The following is a 23,496-nucleotide window of genomic DNA, read 5'->3' as shown; positions in this document are numbered from 1 at the left end:
GAGCCTCAACCCCCGAACTGAAACCAAACCCAGACTGAACCTCTAAATCCAGGATGATTCTAAACTGAGTCCTAATCCTGGCTGAGTTCAATGTTGGCTGATCCTTGATCCTAGGCTACGACCAAATTCTTGACTGATCCCTGATCCCAGGATGAACTCTGATTCCTTAAACGAGCCCTGAACCTAGCCTGAGCCCTAATCTCAGGGTGAGCCCTGATACTAGACTGATTCTTGATCCCAAGGCTGAGCCTTTATTCCTGACTGAGCCCCGATCTCATGCTAAGCCCTGACCCTTGACTAAGCCCTGATCCCAAAGCTGAGCCCTGATCCTATACTAAGCCTTGATCCCAGTCTGAACCACAGTTCCTGACTGAGCCCTGACCCTAGTGTAAGCCAAGGTATTCCCTAGTTACTGGAGGAGCAGGCCCACCCCCACCACCGTGAGCTATGATATCAGGGCAGGTGCCACCCTGACTGTGCATGCTGACTCTCTCTCTCTACTCCCAGCTCATGCAGCAGCAGACAACAGTCCTGTCCACCTCGGGCAGCTACCTGAGCCCTGGCGTGGCCTTCTCACCCTGCCACATCCAGCAGATTGGCGCCGTCAGCCTTAATGGGCTGCCTGCCACACCCATCACCCCTGCCTCTGGTGAGAGTCTGCCAGGAACCCAAGGATGGGTGGGCAGGGTTGGGGCCCGGCCCAGCCTCTCCATGAGACTCTTCTATTCTGCAGGACTGCACTCGCCCCCACTGCTCAGCACTGCGGCTGTGCCCGGCCTCGTGGCTCCCATCACCAATGGCTTTGCAGGTGTTGTGCCCTTCCCTGGTGGGCACCCCGCCCTAGAGACTGTATATGCCAATGGCCTTGTGCCCTACCCAGGTAACTCAGGTGGTCCCCTGGGGCCTAGCAGAGCAGGGGACAGGGCAGTGTCTCTGGGACAAGCATGACTTCCTATACCTTGGTACCCAGAGAACAGAGGGCCAGAACAAAGGAAGTCAGTCTCAGCTGAACAGATATGGGCTGTGGGCACAGAGAAAGAGATTAAACATAGGAACTTTGCATCCAGCGTTCTGGGTTCATATTCGGGTTCAGTTGCTCATCTGGGAAATGGGGCAGATAACATCAGCCATCTTGTGAGGTTGCATTGACAATGAAATCAGTATGTGAAATGCTTAACACGTCACCTATTACCAAGAATGGCAACATCAATCTTAATTATTAATCGTTACCATTTGGGAAGATATCAGTGCCCCTATTCACTCATTCATTCACTCAATACTGACCATGCATTGATTTGGGCTGGACTTTACCCTCATGAGGCAGAGATTCCACCTTTCCCTACCCTATACCATGATTCAAAGCAAACATCTTCCAACACGTTGCTGAGGTGAAGTAAGTCATCTGCGTTTACACCATTGAGGAGAATTTGTTTTCATTTTGAAATGATTGGAGGCTCATAGGGAGTTGCCAAAATAATACAGAGAAGTCCTGTGTACCCCTCACCCAGCTTCCCCTGATGTTGACATGTTATATAAGCATAGGACATTGTCAAAACCAGGAAGCTGATATTGGTACCAGCTTAGAGTGAACTCAACTGGAGTAGGAGAGTTTATTCAGAGTGTACCGCTTTTTACATGCAGTTGGGTGTGTGGTTCTATGCCATTTTATCACAGATACAGATTCGTGTAACCACTATCACAATCAAGATCCAGAACTGTTCCAGCTCTACAGAGTAATTCATTGATGCGACCCACTGACAGTCATATCCCCCCACACCATTCCATCATCTAGCAACCTCTCTATTCGAGCAGGATCTTCCCTAGACCCACCACCTCTGGTGGCTGGACAACCTCTCCCCTCCCCTGTTTCCTCCACTAGGGCCAGTCGGAAGGTCATTGCTGGGGTGGGAGAAGGGGTGGGAGGGGGGCTGTCCAGAGGGTGTCTGATGAGTGAGGTGTGAGGAGCGAGAGAGGGGAAGGGCTGGGGGTGGGTAGTTGTCTGGTGCAGAAGCCGGGAGTCCTGAGAGTCTAGAGAATAAAGGGAAGGAACAAGGGGCCAGGATAAGGAGACAGAGATAGGGGTGATGTTTCAACTTCTCTGGAGTCCAAGAAACATGGATTCCAGTTTGGCTTCTGCCATTTCCTATCTGAGTGGCCCTGTGTCAGTTACTTCACCTCTCTGAGCCTCAGTTTCTCCACCTGTAAAACATTTATGCAGAGGTGAAGCTGGGGCGGTTGTTTCTTGCTCTCCTTCTGGCTCTTAAGGATGGGGTGGAGGGTGGATGGAAGACTTCTGCTGCCCCCATCCCATTCAGCCCCTCCGTCTGCCCGCAGCTCAGAGCCCGACCATGGCCGAGACCCTCCATCCTGCCTTCTCCGGAGTCCAACAGTATACAGGTAGGGAGGCATCCCGGCCCCGCCCCACGCATGGCCCCGCCCCTAACGAAGCCCGCCTGCAGGGTTTGGCCCCTCGGCCCTTCTTCTTTGCCTAGTCACGCCTCCTACTTCTGGCTCTGGCCCAATCCTGGCTCTTGGCCCCGCCCCCTCCCCGCCCTGCTTCAACGTCTGGTCCCGCCCCAAGAGCCCACCTTTAGTCCCGCCCCTCACATCTTTCACCGCCTCTGCCGAAGCCCCGCCCCATCTCTGGCTCTTCTTCCAGTCTTGCCTTGGCCACGCCCTCAACTCATGGCCCCGCCCCATTCTTCCCTGTTGCCTTGGCCCCACCCTTAGGCCCGTTTTTCGCGGTGGCTACGGTCCTCCTCTTTCCCCAGACCCGTGTTTGGCCCCGCCCTCACATTTGGCCCCTCCCCCGAATCAGTCCCGCCCCTTATGTCTTAATACCGCCCCACCCACTCCGGCGCCCTCCGACCTCACGCCCACCTCCACTCCCGGTCTCTGCAGCCATGTATCCCACAGCGGCCATCACGCCCATCGCGCACAGCGTCCCCCAGCCGCCGCCCCTCCTGCAGCAGCAGCAGCAGCGAGAAGGTGAGGGGGCTGTGACCTCCCCCGGGCGCCAGCCCCACCCTCTGACCGCCCCGTCCACCTCCAGGACCCGGGCTTGGCTGGGCCTCTGAGATCCGCGAGGCTGAGTGTAGCCGGGGGCCGACAGACTAGGGTTCGAGTCCTGACAAGGCCCGTGGGTGTTTGGGAGGGTCAACTGAATCTGACTCTCCGAGCCTCAGTTTCCTCTTCCGGAAAGTGGGACCCCTTAGGCATAGAGATGTCCTCTCCAAAACTGGATGATTCTCTGAATTTTTGGAGAGGAAACTCATTTTGAGGTTGGTGGGTGGAGTGATGAGGTATTTCGGGTAACCTGAGGCCTCCCCAATAGAGTCGAGGGAGGGAGGAGTTAGATTCTGGAGTGGGACAACCAGAATTCGGATCCACCCAGTTCTGATTTGTGACATAAGGAAGCCACCTCACTACCCCGTGCCTCAGTTTCTTCATCTGCAATACGGGCGACCATCTGTGCCAAGAGACATTACTGGGAAATAAGCAGTGGCGGTTCCTGACACAGAGTGGGCGCTCAGCACCAGAGAGTCCCTTCCTCTCTTTAATCCAGCTAGTGGGGGTGGTGATGGGGGATGGGGAGAAGTGACTAACCAGACTAGCCCGAAATCACCCATGGCAAGGGAAGCTTGGAGGTTGGCCCGCGGACATGAAAAAAAAACACACCAAAAACAAACCAGATAGGACCCTAATAGGGTAGCACAGTTTTATGAATGTCAATGGATAAGAAATACATGGATAGTACAATAAATATGTCACTTTATGGTGGAAAAGACCTGAAATTTGCATGTGGAAGTGGCATCGGAAGGGTCGCAACATGTGAGTTATTGTGAAATAGTGGAAAGAGTGTGGCTCGTAACACACTTGGGGAACTGAGGAAGTCGGTAGGTGTTTGAGCCATGTGCACGCACGTGCATTTTGTTTTCTTATGAGGCTTGGTTCAGCTGGGTGAGGTTTTGTGCGTTCACCTAGTGTTTCTTGGAGACAAGGTAGCCCACAAGCAAACACAAAATTTGCTATGCTCAAAATTGTGCTGTAACGTATCAATCAATCACCTTGAAACACACTTGCATTTTAAAAACAGGCATTATAGCTGAACTGTGGCCCTAATCAGGAAGGTAAGGGGTGGGTGTGATTGTGTGACCTTGGATTTTGTATTTTCTGAGGTGGGGAATATTCATTGCAAGGGTGGGGGGAATTCTCCTTGGTTTGATGATTACCTTTGTTTTGGGGGGTATAAGAGAGGTTTGGGAACAGTTCATGGCTTCAGGTAGTCAAGGTTTTTAAATGGTATTATTTATAGTTTTTGTATGAGCTATGCACTGGCGATTATATCGGGAAGGGGTGATTCCGAGGGTTAGCCTTGCTTTTAAAAAAATTATTTCTGGTTGGTATAGTCTACCATTTAAAAATTATCTGTGGTTTCAGGATATCTGGGGTTCGGGAATGGAGAATTCTCTTTGTATTTTACTTGATTTTATTTTTGCATCATCTGAGTTTTGAAAATTATCCAAAGTTAGGAGGATTATCCAAGGTTTTTGGAAAGTATATCTGGATATTTGGGGTTTGGGACCAGAGAATTAATTACTTGTCTTATTTTATTCTGTGATCATCAGACTCAAAAAGAAAAAGAAGAATATTTTATTTTAGAATCAGTTTTAGACTTGCAGAATTATTGCAAAGATAGAGTCTCCATATACCTCAGTTCACCTGACTTTTGTAAATGATCTGGAGTTTGAGGCTTAGGGATTTTCCAGGAGTTTGGGGTTGCCTGGGATTTATCTCGGTTTTGGGGGAGGGGTATGGATCCTCAGAATTTTGTAAATTTTCTGGGGCCTGAGGATCATGAGAGGTTTGGAGTCCCTGCGTGTAGGGTTATATAGGTCAGCGTCAGTTCCCTGCCTTCCCTGCCCCCCTTTCTCATGTCCCTTCAGTCTGGGTGTCATGGGGCACCCCTCTCCCGAGGCTCCGACCCATGCCCCTCCCACAGGGGGGTCCGCCTCCTCGCCTTGGGGGCTTTACGTCTTTCTCTCCCCCACCTGCAGGTCCCGAAGGCTGTAACCTGTTTATCTACCACCTCCCCCAGGAGTTTGGAGACACGGAGCTGACGCAGATGTTCCTGCCCTTCGGCAATATCATCTCCTCCAAGGTGTTTATGGATCGGGCCACCAACCAGAGCAAATGTTTTGGTGAGTACCTGCTGGGGGCAACCCTTCCTGCTGGCAGCCCATCCCGCTCCCTGTACCCTGGAATGGGGAGTGTGGGAGGGGTGGTCAGCCACGAGACAGACCTAGTCCAAAAGAGTCACACTTTTTTTAAAAAAAAGAATCCCATTCATAATCAGAGTGAGTACTTATTAAGCACCTACTGTATGCCAGGCACTTGCCATGTATCTTTTCTAAGGCTCATTCCTTCATTCATTCATTCAGCAAGTAGATGTGCTGTGTGCCAGGCACCGTGCTGGGCCCTGGGCACAGAGCTGTGAAGGAAGCCAACAAACCCCCGCCCTCAGAAAGCTCACAGTCTTGCTGCATTGTCCGACAGAACTTTCTCTGATGATAGAAATGTTGTGTTTCAGGGCTCTTTGAGCCGTTGGCTCCATATGGCTACCAAGCACTTGAAATGTGGCCAGTGCAACCAAAGAACTGAATTTTAAATTTAATTTAATGAATTTAAATTAAAATAACCACCATAGCCAGTGACTACCGAATTGGAAAGCACAATCTAGGGGGAGGAGATGGAAATTAATAAACGTAGGATATAGGTCAGGGACTTATGAGTGGTATGAAAAAAAACTAGGCCTGACCAATAAGGAACCAGCATGGGGAAATCTGAGAGAAGAATGTTCTAGGCAGAGGGAAGAGCATGTGCAAAGGCCGGGGGCTGGACCGTGCATGCTGTAGGGACAGCGAGGAGGCCCGTGTGAGTGGAAGAGTGAGTGAGGGGAGCTAGGAAGCGGGGGGGAGGGGGAGGAGGTCAGGGAGGGGACGGGAGCGGTTGCGCAGGGCCGTGTGGACCTTGGGGAGGACTTCCTTGTCCCAGAAACAAAGGAAATTAGGGCTCAGAGAGGCACTGCCACTTGTTCAAAGTCACACAGCAACAAAGAGTCTAGATTAAAACCAGACTGTTTGACTCCAAAATCTGGACTGTTAACCCTACCTTGTCCTCTTTGAAGGGCCTACTCTTGACTATTAATATTAAGTGTCTCCAGCATGTACTCAGTATCCAACCATAAAAGGGAAAAAGTGTCCCAATTTACTGAGGGAGGAAAGAGAGACATGCAATGGTCAAGTGACACACTTGAGGTCACGCAACAAGTAAGGGACACCCACCAGTGCCCAGGTCTCCTCTTATGTATGCTGCTCCCAGGAGGAAGAGGAAATTTCTGAAGGAAAACCTTCTCAGTCACTTTCAACAATGAGGGGGTCACATGCCTTCTCTGAGCCTCACTTTGCTTATCTATATAATGGGGGAGCGGGGAATTATTTGAGAGAACAGATATGAAGATATCAACCCCCCAGCTCTAAATTCCTCCATGGCTCCCCGTGGCCTCAGCAAGACCCCTAAACCCTAATCCCCCATCTCTCTACTTGGCTCCCACCTCGCCTCTCACACAGAGCTCAGGGGTCCCCACCTCCAAATGCTTGCATATGTGGTCCTTTTCCCCCTGGCCCCTGTGGCCTCCACATGGTCCCCTGAGAAGCCTGTGAGGACCAAGAAATGAGGAACAGGAGTAGGGCCAGGTGGCCTTGAGGTGGCAGGTGACGGGAGCTTGGGCTGGTGGCAATTTAAGGAAGGGAGGCGTACGTGTTTCTGATGGTCTCAGGAGAGACGGGATAGAAAGACTGAGAGACAGAGAGAGAGGGAAGGGAAAGGGAGAGAGAGAGGGGAAAAGAGACGGAAAAAGAGACAGACACATACACACACAAAGATAGAAAAAGAGGGACAGAGAGAAGAGACAAAAAGACACACACACCAGATAGACAGTCAGATGGACAGATAAGACCCCAGAGAGACAGAGGTCTCAGAGGAGGCAGTGTTGGCATCAGGGCCCAGAGGAGACAGGCAGGCATCCTGGTGGAAGGGCGGGAGAACGTGGCCCTCCCAGGGCGCCCGGAGGCCCCACCGGTCCCCCACTCCGGATGGGAAGTCTCCCCGGAGCAGACCCCAGGTAAGGAGTGAGTGCCAGATTCCCCAGAGGCATGCAAGTCCAAGGGTGTCAGAACTACGCCAGGGTTGCTGTGTGTCCTCTGGCAAGCCCTGCCACCTCCCCCAGCCCATCTGCCCCTGCGAGAGCACACACCCGCCCCCAGGGCCCTGTGAGCCAGGAAGCCAGGGCTGCAGCACTGGAGCGAGCAGAGGACGCCCATGGTGCCCACCATCGCGGTCCACCCCGGTCTCTGCAGGCTTCGTGAGCTTTGACAACCCAGCCAGCGCACAGACTGCCATCCAGGCCATGAATGGCTTTCAGATCGGCATGAAGAGGCTGAAGGTGCAGCTGAAACGGCCCAGAGACCCAGGACACCCCTACTGACTGCCCACAGCCACCCAGGCTGCGGGCTTGGCCCAGGTGAGCCGCCAGGCGGCCCCACCCGTCCCAACCCTGTCCTCCCCATCTTGTCTGCACCCTTTCCCATTCTCCAAACCCTCCCCAGGCCGGGGGGTGCTGCAAGAGGCTACAGGAGCCCCCAGGTTGGATTGGTGGGGGCAGTTGAATGAAGATACCCACTTCTTGCCGTGGACGGGAGGGTGGGATTGGGGTGGGGAGGTGGAGGAAGCCAGTGCTCACCAAGGGTGTTTAGGGAATCCTTTCTGGAAAAGGCTTTGAAGGACGAATACAAGTTTGTCTGAGGGGTCAGGTGTGGTCTGGGGTGGGGCGTGTTGTGGGGAGGGCTTTTGTCCTGTCCTGTGACTCTCCCAGCTGGGCCCTTCTCATAGCTCCTTATTTGGTATCATTTATCCCAGTGGGTTGATAGGAAAGTGTGATTTTGCCTCTCCCACTGGCATGACAGGAAAAAAATGTCCTCCCAAACAAACAAATCCCCAAGAGTGTATTTTGCCATCAGAGTGAACAACTTTATCAACAACTAATCGCCTTCTTTGAGGAACGAACAGTGAGCCTAAGGGGCCAATGAGGAAACTACTGACCTCAAGCCTCCACGAGCCTCATCTGTGAAATGGGCTCATAAAAGCCACCTCCCTCAGAGGCAGCAGGGAGGACTCACACAGGGAACATGGTATTTTCCCAGCTGAGCCCAAGACCTATCACCTGGAAAGCTCTCGATAATTCCTTTTGGGTTTTTTTCTATCTTAATCACCAGTGCCGTCGTCATCAGAGAGCCTCGCCTGGGGTCTGGCGCAAAGTAGGTGCTCAGTTGGGGGCTGGTGGTACTTTTCAAACCTTGTCAGGTCAGCACCCACAGATCTGAGGGTGTGCAGTCAGAGTCCTACGTCTTGGAACACATTTGGAAGTCCGCCACCTGAAAGCCAACTCACAGGCGATCCACACACTTTTAACACGCTGAGACAGCACATCCTTCCTGAGCACCTACTATGTGCTAGGCACTGTTTCCAGCACTTGGGGATACAGCTGTGAATGAACAGAAATGGAGTGGATGGGGTTGGGGGGGAACGGAGGGGGAGAAACTGCCTTCCTGGAGCTTCAGTGGCAGGCAGCAGGGGAGAGGAGACTCAAACAGGAATGTTTGTCCCCAATTGCCAGTTGAGGACACAGGCTTTGTGACCCTAAATCCATTCCAAGCCGGGTGTGTCAGCCTCCAAACCCCCAAATGGATTCTTTCCGAAAAGATTAGGGGCTTTGGGGTCCCAGACCCCAGAGCAGTGGGGTGGGTGGGAGGTGAGGTCGTCTGCCTGTGTGCCCCCCTCGGCGCTCCCTAACGCCCCTCCCTTCTCCGCCAGGTGAGGGGCCTTCCCATCCCAGGAGGGTTTCCCGCTTCCAACCGACCCAGGACTTTTCCGTAAATTACAACCAAGTTTGGACACCAGCCCTCCCTCTCCTCTCCTGTCTCCCCTTGGCCCCTTCCCCAAAATGTGAACTGCTACCGAAGGGGGTAAGGGGTGGGGGAGCTCCTGAGTTGGGGGCCAAAGGGTTGACTGCCCCCTCCTGGGAGATTTCCTCGCTCCCCCCCACACACAACCTTGGTGGCTTCTCCAAACTAAATCACAACTTTTCCTATATATATATATATGCATATATATATAGAGCTATAGACAGTATATATATTTTTTGAGTATAGATCATGGGACCAAACTTTTCCGACTTCCTTCCATCCAAGAGAAGGTGACCCTGGGTGGGTCACTCAGCAGGGACATAAGAAGGGCTGAGGCTGGTCAGGCAGCCCGGTGTCTCCCCACCTCCTGGCTGTCGTGTCAGACCAGGGCGTGGGAAAAGCACTGGGAGTCATCAGCCAACCAATATACCTCCAGGACTTTGGCCGTCGATTCTCGTGGGCCTATGGGCTCAGCCGGCTTGAGTGTCCCTGCTCCTAGCTGCAGCTTCCAGAACTACCCCCCACCCCCCTCCCTCGTCCCAGGGCCTTGCCTTCCCAGGCACAAAAGAGACCCCCTGGCCTCCCCCAGCCCTTCCCCCCCAGTCATAGCCTTACTCATGTGACCAATAGCCCTTAGCTTTCCGTCGGGGGCAGACAGGGTGGGGGAGCCCCCACCCCTCGCACCCCCTCCCAAGGGCAGGCAGCCAATCCTCCCTGCCTTCGGATCACCAGCCTGGAATTCACGATCTCATGACCAAGATCGCCACGCTCGTTGGACAAGCCCAACCTGCACTGGCCAAGCACCCCTTTGCCGAAGATACCTCTTCAAAGAATTTTTTTTTTTTAATGTTGGTCTTTCTGAGCAGGTACAAGAAGAAAAGAGAAAAAAATGGGGAAAAAAAACAAACGATAATGGATTTTTGTTTCCTAGCTGGGGCGGGGAGGGAGACCTTGTGGGGTGTCTCTGTATAGCTACCCAAACCATGAAAACCCACCTTGAAGCACAGAGTCAAGTTCATTTGGACGTCCAGTGGGGCCTCTCGCCAAATGAGGCACCAAAGAACTTAATAAGCTAAAGAAAAAAATTTTTAAAGAAAAAAAAACAACCACAGCATTCCCTTTTGTTTCTACCAAAATGTGTTGACCAACCCAGAAAAAAAGAAGAAAAAAAAAAACTCATAGCAAAAAAAAAAAAAAAAGGAAAAGAAAAAAAAAAAAATCTTCTGACCAACTTGTTTCAATAATTGTTCTGAGACACTCTCTAGCGTGCCTGTGTCCCGTGCGTCTGCGTGTGCAAGCGTGTGCTCAGGGGCCGAGAGGGGGCCTCGTCTGTGTCCCCAGCACCCGCCAAGCTCTGGCCAGGCGGGGCGTGCAGTGGCGTGTGTCCTTCTGGTCCATGTTTACTGGCTGTAAATACCATTTTTATACTCCACATTGAAGATCTACGTGATTTGTACAATGTATTTTATTTCTGCTACGAGTAATTTCATGAAGTTTCAACTTGCAAATCAACTTTTGGAAACAAACCGCCACACAACACACACACACACACACACACACACACACACACACGAAAGACAAGAAAAGGACTTAGAAGAAACTTTGGGTTGACTTGGTTTGAATTTCGTGGCTGGAGAGGTCCTTGTCACTGTGGCGTGTTTCAGGTGAGAAGCTGCAAGCATCATCTTTATGTCCAAAACGCCTCTCTTTGGTCTGGAGAAACTGAAAGTTTATTTAATAAAAGTTTTACTTGCTAAAGTATTGAGTCCTCCCTTATTTACCCTCTCACATACAGAAAGACCTAGTGGTCTGGCCCCATTGAGTGTGTGGGCTAGAGAAAAATCCAGATTTAGAGTTAGGGAATGCGGGAGGATATGTTCTGAGAAGGCAGGCCTCATGTTCCCATAGCCAAGATTTTGTCTGACTCATCCAGAATTTGAAGAAATGGAGTGTTCTCTCTCAGGAAGAGCAGGTGTCTGTGTTTCTTGATTCCCACATTCATTCATTCAGTCAGTCAGCAAACATTTCTTGAACACCTACCGCACACCTGTTCCCTTGCTGGCCACAGACACAGCAGTGACCAGATGGTCTCTGCCTTCACGGAGGCAGCCCAGGAGAGGAGATACTACAATACACATTATTTTTAAATTGAGGCAAAATGCACATTAACATAAAATTCACTATTTTTACCATTTTAAAGTGTACAATTCAGTGGCATTAAGTACATTCACAAGATTCTGCAGCCATCACCTCTAATTCCAAATCATTCCATCACCCCAAAAGCAACCTCGTCCCCCTTAGCAGTCACTCTCCATCCCCTTCCCCCAGCCCCTGGCAACCACCAACCACTCCCTGTCTCTGGATGTGCCTGTTCTGGACATTTCACATAAATGGAATCAGGACTGTGTGGCCTTGTGTGTCCGGCTTCTCTCATGAGCCCCGTGTGTTCAAGGTCCATCCACGTTGTGGCGAGTGTCAGCGCCTCACTCCTCTTCATGGCTGAGTGAAGTGTGGATGGACCACATCTTGTGTATCCATTCATCCATTAACGGATATTTGGGTTGTTGTCACCTTTGGGCCATTGTGAATAGTGCCACCATAAATACTCGTATACAAGTTTGTGTTTGAACACCTATTTCAGTTTCCTCGGGTAGATACCTAGGAGCACAATTGCTGGGTCATATGATAATTCTGTTTAGCTCTTTGAGGAACCGCCCAACCATTTTCCATGACAACTGCCCCGTTGTACATTCCATCAGCAGTGCACAAGGGTTCCAGTTTCTCCGCATCCTCGCCAGCACTGTTACACAATAGATTTTGAATTGGAATGTTGAGGGAGAAAGTCCCCAACTGGACCTGATGCAGCCGAAGACCCAGGAGTGCCCCGAGGAGGTGAGGCCTGAAGGTGAGAGCAGAGAGGTGATGTGGATTTGATTCCTGCCCCACTCTAGTGGAGGCCTCAAAGTTCCTCAAAAAAAGAAAAAGAGTCCTGAGACCCAGGGTGGGGGACAGTGGTCTCCAGGGGGAGGGACTTGGGTGGGAATGTGAATAGTGGAGATGGCCACACCCAAGCTGAGCCTAACCACTGGATTTAATGTGCTACTTAATATCCTGCCAGATGCTTTGCAGAACAATGCCTTATTGGTAATTCATCCCGTTTTATGGTTGAGGAAACTGAGGCTCAGAAAGGAAATGCCTTGCTCCAGCACCCACACAGAGAATGAGGACCAGCTGGGGTACGAGCTGGAGAGATGAGTCTGAGTCTGCCTGGAAGGGTTTTCTGGGTAGAAGGAACAGCCTGGGCAAAGGCTCAGAGTCTTGAGATGGTGTGGTGGTTGGACAGTTGGCTGACCAACAAAAAAACAGATGCAGAGATAAGGGCAGGATTGTAGAGGTCCTTTCATGATGAAGCACCTACTGAGTGCCAGACGTTGTCCCCGGCTTCCTGAGGCCTCAGTCAAGGAGAAAGGTGGACAAAAAAAACCTACCCACTTCTGCAAGAGAAAGTAATTCTATAGCGTGCTAAAAGCTGTGACCACAATGAGATTAGCAAATCTGGGACATTATCTTAAGGCAATGGGGAGCCACAGAAGGACTTCGAGCAGAGGAGAAGCATGATCGGATAGGGATGTTAAGAGGACACCTGGGGTGACCTTCATTTTGGTGAGGTATAAATGGACACTTTGGAGGATAATTTGGCAGGATAATATTCCCACAAGGCACTTATTAAGCACTTACTATTTGCCAAGCATTGTTTCAAGCCTGTGTCATCCAATACAGTAGCCACTAGCTACATATGGCTATTTATATTTAAATCAATTTTAATCATTATAAATTAACTTTTTCAGTCACACTAAGCCACATTTTAAGGACTCGGTAGTCACATGTCCATCACTGCAGAAAGTACTACCAGGCAGCACTGATCTAGCCTGATACCACCCTGTGAGTATGTTCTATTAGTAGCCCGGCTTTATGAGTTAGTAAACTAAGGCCCAGAGAGGTTAAGTGACCTGCTTTAGTCTGCACAGCAGGAGCTGAACCGAGGTTCTCAGGCTGGTCTCTTAACTGCTGCACCATCCCGCTTCCCTGTGCTGTGTAGTGACTGAAATTCAAATGTTAGGTTGTAATTCAAGTTATTATTTGTAGTAGTCAAATTTAAGCTTTTACATTTAACTTAAAATTATTAAACATTTAGAACATAATCCTTACACTACAGCAGTTTTACCTCTGAGTATCTCCATAGAGTGAACAGGGATGTGCTTGGGACAGCTGAGCCCTCGCTGTGGTATAGGTGTTCATCCAGGGGGAATAAACTAAGTGATATCCAGGGTGTATCAGTTAGCTATTGCTGCATAACAAGTTAACCCCGCCCCAATTTTAGCAGATTAAAACAATACACATTCATTATGTCACACAGTTTCTGTGGGTCAGGAATCCGGAAGTGACATAGCTGAGTGATTCTCGCTTGGGGGTCTCTCATGAGGTCACAGTCAGGACATCAGCTCGAGCTGCCTCATCTGAAGGCTGGACTGGGGTTTCAGACGGTTCCCTCAAGTGGCTGTTGGTGAGAGGCCTCAGTTCCTCTCCATGTAGACCTCTTGAACCCTGTCTTTCGTGACTTATCTCCAAGTCACACCCCATTACCTCTGTCTTATTCTATTTGTTAGAAATGAGTCACAAAGTTTAGCCCACAGTCACAACAGGATTACACACAGGCATGAATACCAGGAGGTAGGGCATTTGGGGCCACCTTGGAGGGTGGCTACCACAGGGAGCATTCCCACCGTGGAATACCATGTGGCTGTTAGAGAATGAAATCACCTCTAGGTCACATTGTTAGATGAAAAGAAGAGAGATGTAGAATAATGCACACAGCAGGAAATAATCCATGGCATATGCATTTGTGATTTAAAAAAATATATATACATTCTCTCTGGGGCCATGTATATGATTGTAATAATGAGAGGGAAGGACTAAAAGTATATTCTCCAGAGCGATGAAGGGAGTGGCTTTGGGGAGTGAGGAACTGGGGGCCAGGATGAAGCAGAGTTGAGTCTTAGCTGCAATCTTGACAAGGTGAATATATTAGGTATTATTTAGGAAATTAAGAATTCATTTTAAATACATTTTAAAAAGATGAATGGAAAAGATAGGTATGGGATGTATTTTGGGGAAAGTACCTACATTTAACACAACTACCCCACTGCCTTATGGAGGGCCAACAGCCGGCTGGGAGCTGAGTCCTGCCAACAGCCACACAAGCTTGGAAGTGGACCCTTTCCCAGTCGAGCCTTCAGATAAGACCTCAGCCCAGCTGACACCTTGATTGCAGCCTGTGAGAAACCCTGAAGTAGAGAACCCAGCTAAGCACCCCCAATTCCTGACCCACAGGCACTGTGAGAAAATAAATGTTTTAAACCACCAAGTTTTAAGGTAATTCATTGTGCAGCAATGATAACTAACACATAAACAGAACCTCATCAACTGCAAAGACAGAAACTACAAAGTACCTGGAATATACTTCAGAAGAACCTGAAGAACACAGTAACATTTTGCTGAAAGACATAAAGGAAAAAGCCAGACGATGGTACCCAGGACAACTCACAATTCTAAAAGGTCAGTTCTCTCCCAGATAAACCTTGATTTCTGCACAGTTCAGATCTCCACAGAAGTTTCCATGAAACTGGACAAACTGATTCTCAAACTCATATGGATGATTGGATCGTAAGGAAGCAAGACTGGAAGGGGCTGAAATGAATAGCTGTTTATTGAGCACCTACTATGCGCCAAACATGGTTCCCAGTGCTTTGTAAGTATTATTCAATCACCCAGCAGCCCTAGGAGGTAGGACCTAGTTTACAGATGGGGTAATACAGAAAGGTTGGCTGGCTGGCTGCAGAGCCTGCCCACTGAACCTCTACCATGCTACCCTCTAAAACACAGATGTATCATGAAGCTATAGTAACTAAAATAGCATGTCATCGGTGCCTGCTGTGACTTATTTATTTTTCTATTCCTTGGAGCCCAGCACATAGTAGCTGCTTACTAAGTGTCCTAAAAGCAGAGCGGTTAAGTCTGGAAGAGGACTGACCAGGGTTTAAATCCCAGTTATGAAATTTATCAGACCAGTGGCGGATCTTTCTGTGGCTCAGTTACCCCCTCCCTCTAGGAAATGAAGCTATAGGTCACACGCTTCTGAGGATCGTTGTGGGAATGAATGAGTTAATATTTATGAAGCCCAGAGTAAGCGCTGCAGAAGTGTCAGAATAATCCTCTTGAAAAGTAAAAAATGTCCTTTCCAGAGGTTTCGCCCCTGACCACCAGCAGGGGGAGCAGAGACCCACGCTCTCATTGAGTATTGGAGCCTCCATTTGAAAAGTCTCGAGCATTCATTGAGCACCCAATGTGTGCCACGCGCTACGCAGCTAGATAAGGTGGTGCAGGGACCCCCCAGGCTCTCTCCTGGTACACAAAAGCTACCCTGTGCAAATTTCTTTCCTTGTCCCCTAATACCTGCCCCACGCACTTCTCTCCCCTCCTCTCCAGATTGAACTTTGTCTGAACATTGTCCTTCCTGCCACCACCCCGTCTCCAGTTCTGAGGTGCTAAATTGGGATGGAGGCACACGTGATCTTCCAGGCGCAGAGAACAGCACTAGCCAAGGTATAGAGGTATGAATTACCCGGGTCCTAGTGAGAGAACAAGGGGCCTTCAGCCTGGTTGGCCTCAAGGCTGCACAGAGGACGGAAGCAGGGCGTGTGGTGGTCAAATTGAGATTGAAATAGGACATGAGGTAAAGGGAGGCAGAGACTGTTACTCTCAACTCTGGGTTCTCAATATTTGCTGAGCGATTCAAGGTTTGCCTGCCCTGAAACACTTTCGTTCTCTCTCCAAGCTTCAGTTTCCTCGTCTGTAAAGTGGAGCTTATGACAGTGTGCCCTGTCTAGGTCTGCTGCCACGACCAGGGAGATTAGTTATTGCACACGGATAATAGCTTTGTCGTTACCATATACATTAGGATAAGGCAAAACAAGACAGGGCCTCCTCCTAAATCAGCAAAGTGAACTCCCGGACACCATTTATACTACTGTATTCGAGCAGCAGGGAGCATTTATTGAGCGCCTGCCGTGTGCCAGGAGCTGCTGTAACTACCTCTGGAGACACTGCAGGGAACAAAATGCAGTTCCCTGAGCACGCCCCACCCCTGGCCCTGCCCCAGTCCCGCCTTCTCTCCTCCCCCTCTCCTGAGCCTACCGGAGCGAAGTGAAGTTGATGGTGATCCACATATTCATGAAGTCATCAGCCAATCCACAGTCTGAAGTCGGACCTATCTTCAGAGCTTGGGGAATTGCGACGTCAGGAGTGACACATTCAGCGATCCTTAAAGGTGCAGTTTGGAACGAACTTAGAGCAACATATACCTGCCTCTCTTTGGGGGTCTGTACAGTGCAAGTTGGAGTGAGCGAGGCATAGAAACGAGCGCAGACCAATGGCATCAAAATAGCTTTGCCATTCTGGGTAAAGTCCAACGATACGTTTTCCTCTCTCACTCCCCGCCAGCTGGAACGCGGTTGCTGCTTAGAGCTGGAGGTTCAGCACCGGGGGTCTCGGACAGCTCCGGGATCTGACCATAGGGCCGCTGTGTGTTGGGGGGTGGATGGGTGTGTAGGCGATTCTGGAAACAGAATCCAGAAGGAACCCCAGGACCCTGCCCATGGGGACAAGGGCCTAATCTTTTTTCTGCCTGCCTGCCCCCCATCAAAGCCTCCAATGAGCCCAGCCTAAATCTGTGAACACACCTGACATCTCCAAGTGGATGTTCCTCAGGTCAAAAGTGTTCTTCGTCCCCACTCCTGCTTCACATCGTCTCCATCTCAGCAGATGGCGGTCTCATCCTTCCAGGAGCTGCGGCCAAACACTTTGATGTTACCCTTGACTCATTCTTTATTGCTCACTCCATATCCAATCTATTAACAAGTCTTGTCGCCTCTGCCTTCAAAATTCTATCCTGAATCTGCCCATTTCTCCCCACTCCTCTGCCTCCACCTGGTCCAGCCCCATCGTCTCCCACCTGGACCTGTGCATTCCTCCGCCTTGATCCCCAGGCCCCCGCCCTTGCAGCACCTTTAGTCTGTCATCCCCACAGAAGCCACGAGAGGGCGCCTGTGAGCAACCTCCTCTGCCCATCTGACCACAGCCCCGCTGGGCTCCTCCTCCCTTGGGTCAAAGCCCAAGTCCTCCCCTTGGCCCACAAGGCCCTGCACTACTGTCCCCCATCCCCTCCCTGCCGTCACCTCCCTCTCTCCCCCTCGCTCACTCTGCTCCAGCCACACACGCCTTGCTGTTCCTCTAACATGCCAGGAACGGTCCTGTTTCAGGACCTTTGTATAAGCTGTGCCCTTTGCCTGGAAACTTCTTCCCCCAGATACTCACCTGCAAAGTTGTTATCACTTTCTTCTCACTCACAGGGGTATCCTTTGCGGTGGGAGAAGTAGCAGGGGGGTAACTATGCAGGTATCACATGCCCCAGAGATCCAGTGAGGGTGTTGGTCCCTATCCCAAAGGTAGTAGGGAGCCATGGGAGGATTTTACATGGGGGAGAGGTGAGACAGATTTTTTTTTTTAAAGTCTCTCCCTGGCTGCTGTGTGGAAAGCATTCTGCAGGGCAAACTAGGAAAAAAGTAGAGGCTTGTGCCAACTTCCAGTCAAGCAAGGGTGTGGTTTAGATAAGGCCAGGGCCCTGCAGAATTCCCCCAGAATCTGTCACCTTTGTCATTTAAACATGAATGTATATAAGTATCTATCTAATGTCTGTCTCCCCCAGCATACTGTGGGCTCCCCAAGGGCAAGATTGGGGTCTGCTTTGGTCCTGCTATGTTCTCCAGAGCTCAGTAAGGACCTAGCATACAGCAGGTGCTCAGTAAAAGTCTGATGAATGAATGTTTCATGCCAAGGCCCTGGCTTGGAGACACCAAAGCTACAAAGAGTGTGTCATTGGATCCATTGTACAGATGGGAAAGTTGAGACTCAAAAAGGGGAAGGGATTTGCCTGAGCAAACCCAAACCATAGTGAGAGAAGCCTCTGGTGATAATGGAGGATTTGCAGGGGGAGGCAGCATTTGGGTGGGGGTTGGAAGGGTGGGGATGAAGATTAAGGGTCAGAGCAGGTAACTCCTGGCTACAGGAAAGATGTGAGTGAGACTCAAGTTACAGAATTGCAGGAAGATGAAATCCAGCTGGAAACCCAATGGGCAGAATGTGTGGGGCTTGAGGGTCAAGGGAGATGGTCCTGAGCTGGGAAGGTCTGTCTGATACAGAGAAGAGCACTGTGGAGTGTGGGCTTCCATGACATCTGCCAGGGTGCCTGCCCTTGGGTCAGCTCCTCCTCTTGAGTGCGGGCAGGACCTGTGACTTACTCTAACTGATAGAATTTGGCAAAGGTGATGTTGTCACTCCCATGGTTAATATACTTTTCCCTCCTTGTGTTTTTTTCAATTGTGATAAAATACACGACACATAAAATTTACCACTTTCACCATTTTTAGGCATACAGCTCAATGGCATTGAAGTACATTCACATAATTCATAATATAAGCATGTAGGGGAGGTGCCAAAAAAGCGTATACACATGACTTGTATTCATCTTTTGTTATCGATATATGTTAAGTATTACAATTTTGATACAGTTTTTTCCTTTCTTAAAATGTGTATACATTTTTTGGCAACCTCTATATATTATATGTAATATAAATCATGTAAAATGCTATAATATAAACATTTATATGAAATATAATATAAATAATATTAAGGCTGTAATTTTTCTCCTAAGCACCATTTTAGCTGCATCTCACAAACTTTGATATGTTGCATTTTCATTGAATTAAAAGTATTTTCTCAGGTCTCTTAAAGATTTTCTTTTTGATTTAGATTATTAAAAAGTATGTTTACTTTCCAAATATTTGGAGATATTGTTTCACATATGTTTTTATAATTAATACCTTATTTAATTTTGCTATGGTCAGAGAATGTAATTTGGATGACTTGAATTTTCTTAAATTTATTAAGGTTCATTTTATGGCCAATCTTGATGAACAAGATTAAAGAATATTGTCTATCTTGGTTATGTTCCATGTTAACTTGAAAAGCACATATACTTTACTGTTGTTGGACAGAGTGTTCTAGAAATGTCACTTCAAGTTGGTGGATAGTGTTATTCAGGTCTTCTATAACCTTGAAGATTTTCTATTTATTTTTTCCATCCATTGCTGAGAGAATAGTGTTGGAATCTCCAAGTATAATTGTAGATTTGTCAATTTCTTCAAGCTCTATCAGTGCTGACTTTGTGTGTTTTGATTGTATGTTGCTGGATTGTATGTGGTTAGATGCATACACATTCAGGGTTGGCAAATTGACCCCTTTATCATTATATGTCCCTTGCTATAATGTCTGCTTTATTTGCTTTTAATGTATCCACTTGAGCATTTTTTAAATTCGTGTTTTCTTGGTATATTTCCCCCATCCTTTTACTTTTAACTTATCTATGTCTTTATATTTAAAGTGGATGTCTTGCTAATTATGAATTTTCTCAGTTTCTTTGTTTGCTAAAAAGCCTTCGTTTCTCCCTCACTTTCAAATGACATTTTCACTGGGTATAAAATTCTGGGTTCAGAGTCTTTTCTTACCAGCACTTTGAAAATGTCACTCCATCATCTCCATGTTTACACAGTTTCAGACAAGAAGTCTGCTGTTATTCTTGCCTTTGTTCCTCTGAATGCAACATGTCTTTCCCTTGCAAACCCCACCTCTCCTGGCTGCCTTCAATAATGTTCTCTTTCTCTTTAATTTTCTGCATGTTGAATATGATATGTCTGGGTACGTGTTTGGGGGATATTTGTTCCATTTGGTATTTTCTGAGCTTCTGGTATCTGTGATTTGATGTCTTTATTTTGGGAAATTTATTGGCTTTTGTCTCTTAAAACATTATGCTCTCTTCTCTTTCTGGGATTCTGGTTACATATGTTTTAGATCATTTGCTCTTGTCCCACAGCCTTTGGGTGCTCCTAACCTGTCTGTGATACCTCTCCAATTCTTAACTATCTTTTAAACAAAGAGCAAGCTTCAGGCTTGGTCTCTGTGTACAGTTGCATAAGATTCAGGAGGTTCTTATTGCATTTATATTTACAGCTGACTTTGACTTGTGGCAGCCTGTAGCAGTGAATAGTACTTTTCTTTTAAATATATCTGTCTTTTTATATAAATGGTTCAATTGAGAGAATAATTTTCAGTAATATTTGGACACAGACACATTGGGGAAGGTGGTTTGTGAGTGACAGAAGATTGAGAGAGGCTTCCCTATCTAGCCTCCTCATTTTGCAGCTGGGTAAACTGAGGCACAGAGTGGTCCTGAGCCCTCTGTCCTTGGGGGGATGGCAAGTGGGCGCCCTCACAGAGATCCAGGCCCTGGCCCAGCTCAGCTGCTGCTGGAGGTTTGGGCACTGGGCTGGCCCTCAGAGGTCTCTGTTTCCTTAAGTGGAAAATGTAGCTGATGAACCAGGCCTCCCAGGGTGGGAGTGTAGGGACCCACAAGCCCCATAATCTGTCCCATTGAGTAGGGTGAGCCTGGGTTTCTTGCCCTTTCTGTTTCTGTCTCTGTGTGTCTCTCTTTCTCTGTCTCAATTTGTCTCTCTCTCCTTGCCTCTGTCTCTTTCTGTGTATGTCTCTCTGTCTTCCTTTCACCTTCTCTACACCTCTCTGTCTCTCTGTGTGTCTGTCTTTATCTCTATGTACATGTTTATCTCTGTTTCTCTCTTGCTATGTATGTCTTTCCCTCCTTCCCTCTCTCTCCTATTCTTTCTTTTTTCTCTGTTTCGCCCTGTTTCTCCTTGTCTTTTTGTCTCTCTGGGTAGTTTCTCTTTCTATTTCTGTTTCTCTCTGTGTGTCTCTGATCTCTCTACTTCCTCTCTTTGTTCCCCCCTCTTCTCCACTCTCTCTCTGTCCCTGTCAATTTCTTTCTTTCCTTGTCTCTGTCTCTGTGTAGTCTCATCTCTCTCTCTCTCTCTCCTTCCTCCTCCTCTCCTCCCCTCCCTCTCTCTCTCTCTCTTTCCCTCCTTTCTTTCCCGTTTGAAGGCTGCCTCCCACATCTGCCTTCCGCCAAGGCCCGGGCTCTGACCCGCCGTCTGAATGCCTCACTCCAACCACACATCTGTGGGGTAATTGTCTCCTAGACCACAAGGTACTGAGGCAAATTATAGTTACGGGGCGGGGGCCTCCATGTGGGCGAACCGCGTCCGCTGGGCTGGGCTCTGCTGACCTCAGCTGGGTGAGATGGCCGAGGTGTGGCCCCGCTCAGGCCATGGGAGCTATGCCCAGTCCTTTGCCCCTCCCCACCCCTTTGCCAGACCTGCATCTTTTGTGCCAAGATGTAAATGCCTTTTGTGAAAGTCAGCAGGAAATGCCAATGTTTGCAAAACACTGGGTCCGTTATTCATTCATTCATTCATTCATTCATGCATTCATGCATTCATTCAACAGATATATTACTGAGTGCCTATTCTGTGCTAGGCGCTGTTCTGGCACTGAGGCCAAAGAGGCAAATAAGACAGACAAAAGCTGACACTTGTCTGAGGGACACAGACAAGAAATAAATAGTGATAAAGAAAAAACTGGAGGGGAGAGGGAGCAATTTTAAGCAGGGGGTCAGAGAAGGCTTCCATAGGAGGTGACATCTGTGGATGAGACCTGAAGGAGGTGGCGGAGGGAGCTGGGTGACTAGTCAGCTCCCTCACATCACAGGGATGAGTTCTACTTGCTGTGTGTCCTCAGGCTCCTCACTAAACATCTCTGAGACGCAGTTTCCCTCTCTGTAAAAGAGGAACAATAGAAGTACTGACCTCACATGGCTCATGGGAGGGGTGGGTGTGATTGTGCACTGGGGGCATAGTAGGTAGTCGACCAATGGTTGCTTTTAATAATAATGCTTCAGATAACCAGGTCTAATCCACATGCTTGCCCTTTGTGATCATTGGAGCCCATTGTGTGCACAGCCCTGTGCTGGGTGAGTGGGAGTCCCAGTGAGGGCTCAGATCTGGGGCCTGTCCGCCAGGAACCCCTGTGTGCTCGGAGCCAGGAGGCTGTGAGTCGCACTGGCATCTTTCTATCAAGAAAAATGTGGCTGAGAGCCCAAGCCTCTCGGAGAGGGAGTTAAGAGTGTGTGACCCAGACAATGGGTGGAGCAGTGCTGGGTGTCTCTCTCTGACTCTCTCACTGCCCCTTTACTCTCTCTGTCTCCTCATCTCTGTCTCTTTCTTTGTCTCTGCATCTCTGTTTCCCTTTGTCTCTATTTAACTTTCTCACCCTGGGCGTAGGTGGGGAATGTTAGACTGGGTTTTGAAGGATGCATAGGAGTCCCAGGTGACAAAAGAGGAAGGATGTGGGGGCTGTAACCCAGGGACACTGGGGACCATGAAGGGCTGCAAGCAGGGGAGGGAACCAGTCAGAACCTCATTTTAGGAAGATTCCTCCAGGTTTTGGGGGACAGAGGAGAGGAGGCAACCTGGGGAAGCCACATTCCAAACATGCCACCCTGCCTTCACTCCTGATTCCACAAGGATAAGCTTTGGTTCTCATTCACGTCCAGCACCCAGTGCTCGACCTCCCACTTCCTCTGTCCACTCCTAATCTGCAGCCACGTGCAAACACAGAGGCCAAATGCTTTCCAGCCAGACCCTGGCATGGCCATTTCAGAGCTCACAGGCAGCTCCTTGCTGGGAAGTTCTTCCTGCTGTCTATCTTCAGTCCCTCCTACTGCCAGTGTGGGGCCAGGACATCTGACCCACACTGAGCAGTGACAAGTCCCTTCTCTTCTCATCTCGCTTGGGCACACACATGCACAGTGATGATTAGATCATGAAAACAAAAGAACTTCTCTGGCTTGCCACTGCTCAGAGGTTGTGAGAAGGAAGGAAAAAATGAAATCATGACAATTACAGTCTCTTCTATGGGCTTTTGCGTTTTGTCTCATCCCCCTACCTCCCTCCACTGTTCTTGATGATTATATGCCATTTTTAAGACAGGGAGAGTGAATTCCAGAGAGGTACAGTGACTCGTCCAAAATCACACAGCCAGAACCCAACACCCATCTCTTTCTAAACCCGGGCCCTTGCTCTCTACCCTCTTTGCACACTGAGAACTCCTTTCTCATCTCTCAAAACGTATCCATCTACTGTCCCATGGCTTCAGGGCCCTGCCTGGAACTAACAAGGCCTCGGGGCATGTTCATGGGAGCCTTCCCCAGCCAGCAGCTAGGATGGGGGCGGGTCAGGGCACCCACTGCACACACCCCAACTCCCTCCAGCCCCAGGCTTTCTTTCCTGATGGAGAGGCAAATGGGGGGGGTGGTAAATGGAATAAGCCACACTCCTTCAGGGGCTGGAGGTTTGGGGGTATTCCCCGTCAGGGTCTCATTCACAAATCC

General features: G+C 49.1%; 1 protein-coding gene and 1 long non-coding RNA gene across 2 annotated transcripts in view; one reads left to right on the top strand and one right to left on the bottom strand.

Moving 5' to 3' along the window:
* CELF5 (CUGBP Elav-like family member 5) overlaps positions 1–10,242 on the top strand; it is a 43,561-nt gene extending 33,319 nt beyond the window's left edge. Inside the window, 6 exon segments of the mRNA XM_033134772.1 lie at positions 508–649; positions 734–880; positions 2,335–2,397; positions 2,902–2,988; positions 5,058–5,201; positions 7,419–10,242. Coding sequence (XP_032990663.1) covers positions 508–649; positions 734–880; positions 2,335–2,397; positions 2,902–2,988; positions 5,058–5,201; positions 7,419–7,546 — 711 coding nt within the window. The 3' untranslated portion in view covers positions 7,547–10,242.
* Positions 10,243–11,444: 1,202 nt separating this feature from the next.
* On the bottom strand, positions 11,445–17,106 carry LOC117038113 (uncharacterized). Its single transcript, XR_004425628.1, has 3 exons — positions 17,095–17,106; positions 16,278–16,928; positions 11,445–11,922 (listed from the first exon to the last, which is right to left on the bottom strand). It is a non-coding gene; the product is annotated as an uncharacterized LOC117038113 (long non-coding RNA).
* Positions 17,107–23,496: the final 6,390 nt, after the last annotated feature.

This window comes from Rhinolophus ferrumequinum, chromosome 18 (assembly GCF_004115265.2).
Source record: "Rhinolophus ferrumequinum isolate MPI-CBG mRhiFer1 chromosome 18, mRhiFer1_v1.p, whole genome shotgun sequence".
Taxonomy (NCBI): domain Eukaryota; kingdom Metazoa; phylum Chordata; class Mammalia; order Chiroptera; family Rhinolophidae; genus Rhinolophus; species Rhinolophus ferrumequinum.
This window is presented reverse-complemented; position numbering and strand designations above follow the sequence as displayed.